This window comes from Helobdella robusta, assembly GCF_000326865.2.
Source record: "Helobdella robusta unplaced genomic scaffold HELROscaffold_5, whole genome shotgun sequence".
Lineage (NCBI taxonomy): Eukaryota > Metazoa > Annelida > Clitellata > Rhynchobdellida > Glossiphoniidae > Helobdella > Helobdella robusta.
In genome coordinates this window covers 5,979,735-5,981,580 of record NW_008705254.1, presented here as the reverse complement: position 1 = coordinate 5,981,580, position 1,846 = coordinate 5,979,735, and the positions used below count along the sequence as shown (strand labels likewise).

At 36.3% G+C, this 1,846-nt stretch overlaps 1 protein-coding gene across 1 annotated transcript in view; it reads right to left on the bottom strand.

The window, feature by feature from the left end:
- Positions 1–806: 806 nt before the first annotated feature.
- Positions 807–1,846, bottom strand: part of HELRODRAFT_163760 (hypothetical protein) — a gene marked incomplete at both ends in the record, with an annotated part of 5,492 nt that continues 4,452 nt past the window's right edge. Inside the window, one exon of the mRNA XM_009027541.1 lies at positions 807–1,390. Within this exon, the coding sequence (XP_009025789.1) occupies positions 807–1,390 (584 nt within the window). The remainder of the gene's footprint in view (positions 1,391–1,846) is intronic.

The window sequence follows — 1,846 nt, the reverse complement described above, 5'->3', positions numbered from 1 at the left end:
CAACTGTACCACGCGTAATTCAAATCGATTAGTTTCTGGGCGCCTTCAGAACTGTGGGCGATAATCGCTGAGTCGTCAGCAAAATGGAGCCAAGATTTGGCTTTCAGTCCTGAAATTGGGCCTCAGAAATAACCACAGTTAATGTACTCTTTGGTTTCAAGGATTTTCATTAGCGGATTGAAACATAAATTGAAGAGTAGCGGAGAGCACGGATCACCCTGGAGGACACCTTTCTCGACCGGTAGTGTTGATGTTAATTTGTTGTTAATTGAAATGGTTATTGCATAATCTGAGTATATCGACATTATAATCGATTTAAATTGTTGAGGTACATGGTGAAATAATAGTATCGAGTCGATTAGAAAATGGCTGACTTCACCGAAAGCATTTTTCAAATCCAGCAAAGCCACTATAATCGTTCGCTGGTTTTTTCTGGCATCTTTAAACAAATGATTTAGCATCTGTGTATGCTCCATCAAGCCATCGACTTCAGGATAAAATCTTTTTTGGATGTTTGTGTTGATAAATTTATTTTTTTTGAAGAAAATTAGTATAATCTATTTTTTTATAAATGTAGCTAGGACTTTATATAGAACGGGTTGTAGCGTTATGGGCCTAAAATTTCCCGGGTCGCTGGCGTCACCCTTTTTATAAATCAAGATAGTTAGGCCCTTTCTCCAGCAACTTGGAATCGTAAATAAGGCCCAACATTTTGAGAGTAGTCTATGAAGATAAGTTTTGAGGATTGGACATCTTTTGAACATTATTATCGATATCTGATCCAGAGGACATGGAGAGGCCCTGGATCAAACTTTTCGAATGATAGATGAAATCTCCTTATAAGTTGGCGGGTTAACATTACTACTGAAGGACGGAGCCGGCAAGGATGGAATCCACTCAGGAATATTAAACTCTTCATTATCCATCGACTTCATTACGTTGCAAAAGTGGTTACTACCCTTTTCGACGTCGAATAATGGAGGTAGCGATGTGGTTGGCGAGAACATTTTTCTGCATGTTCTCCAGAAATTCTTTGACAGTTGAATAGATATATTTAATTGATCGTCACCCTTCGCCAACTTCGCCCCACGAAGTGTTGATCTAATTTGTTTGCTCAGATTTCTTATTTCGTTGTTGTAATTGTTGTTGTTGCGTCCGAGTGTTTTTAAGATTTTAAGTTTTTTCTTTAGTTGTTTGATTTTGGCGTTGACTGATGTTGAGACGATAGGTTTTTGTGTACCGTATGAGTCGGCGAAGTATTGGTATACTGTTTGTTGTAGATGCTGGGTGTAGCTGTCGATGTCGTCAATATTGTTGAGGAAATTTAGTTTATGGTGAAAAAAGGCGTTGGCTTCCGTCCACTGCTGTTGAGTTTTAGGTAACTTAACGCCTGGGAGAGGATGTGGTGTTGTCGCAGTTGGGGCAGATTTGTGTTGAAATGATTGTGGTTGGTTGATTGTCTTGTTGGCATTTTCAACCGAGCTAATAATAATAAGAACACCTTTTTATTTTCATCGTAAAAACGTACATGAAAAAAAAAACAATAATTGTCAATGATAATCAAAATTAAAATATATATGTATATAGTAAAATGTCTTGAAATAATCTCCGAAGCTCGTCATCTTATAAAAAGGATGTGTACAACGAGAGAAGGTTAGTCCTAAATGGTTCATTCAATTTGCATTTCTATCACAGTAAATACTATATGACGACGAAATTGTTGTATAAATAAGGTTGTTGATAAAATCATCAGTCCATATTAAATTAATAAAAGACAAATCAAAAGTATTAAAAAAACCTAAAGGGGATATTTCAAATGTATTAATTGTAACGTTAGAGTGTTATA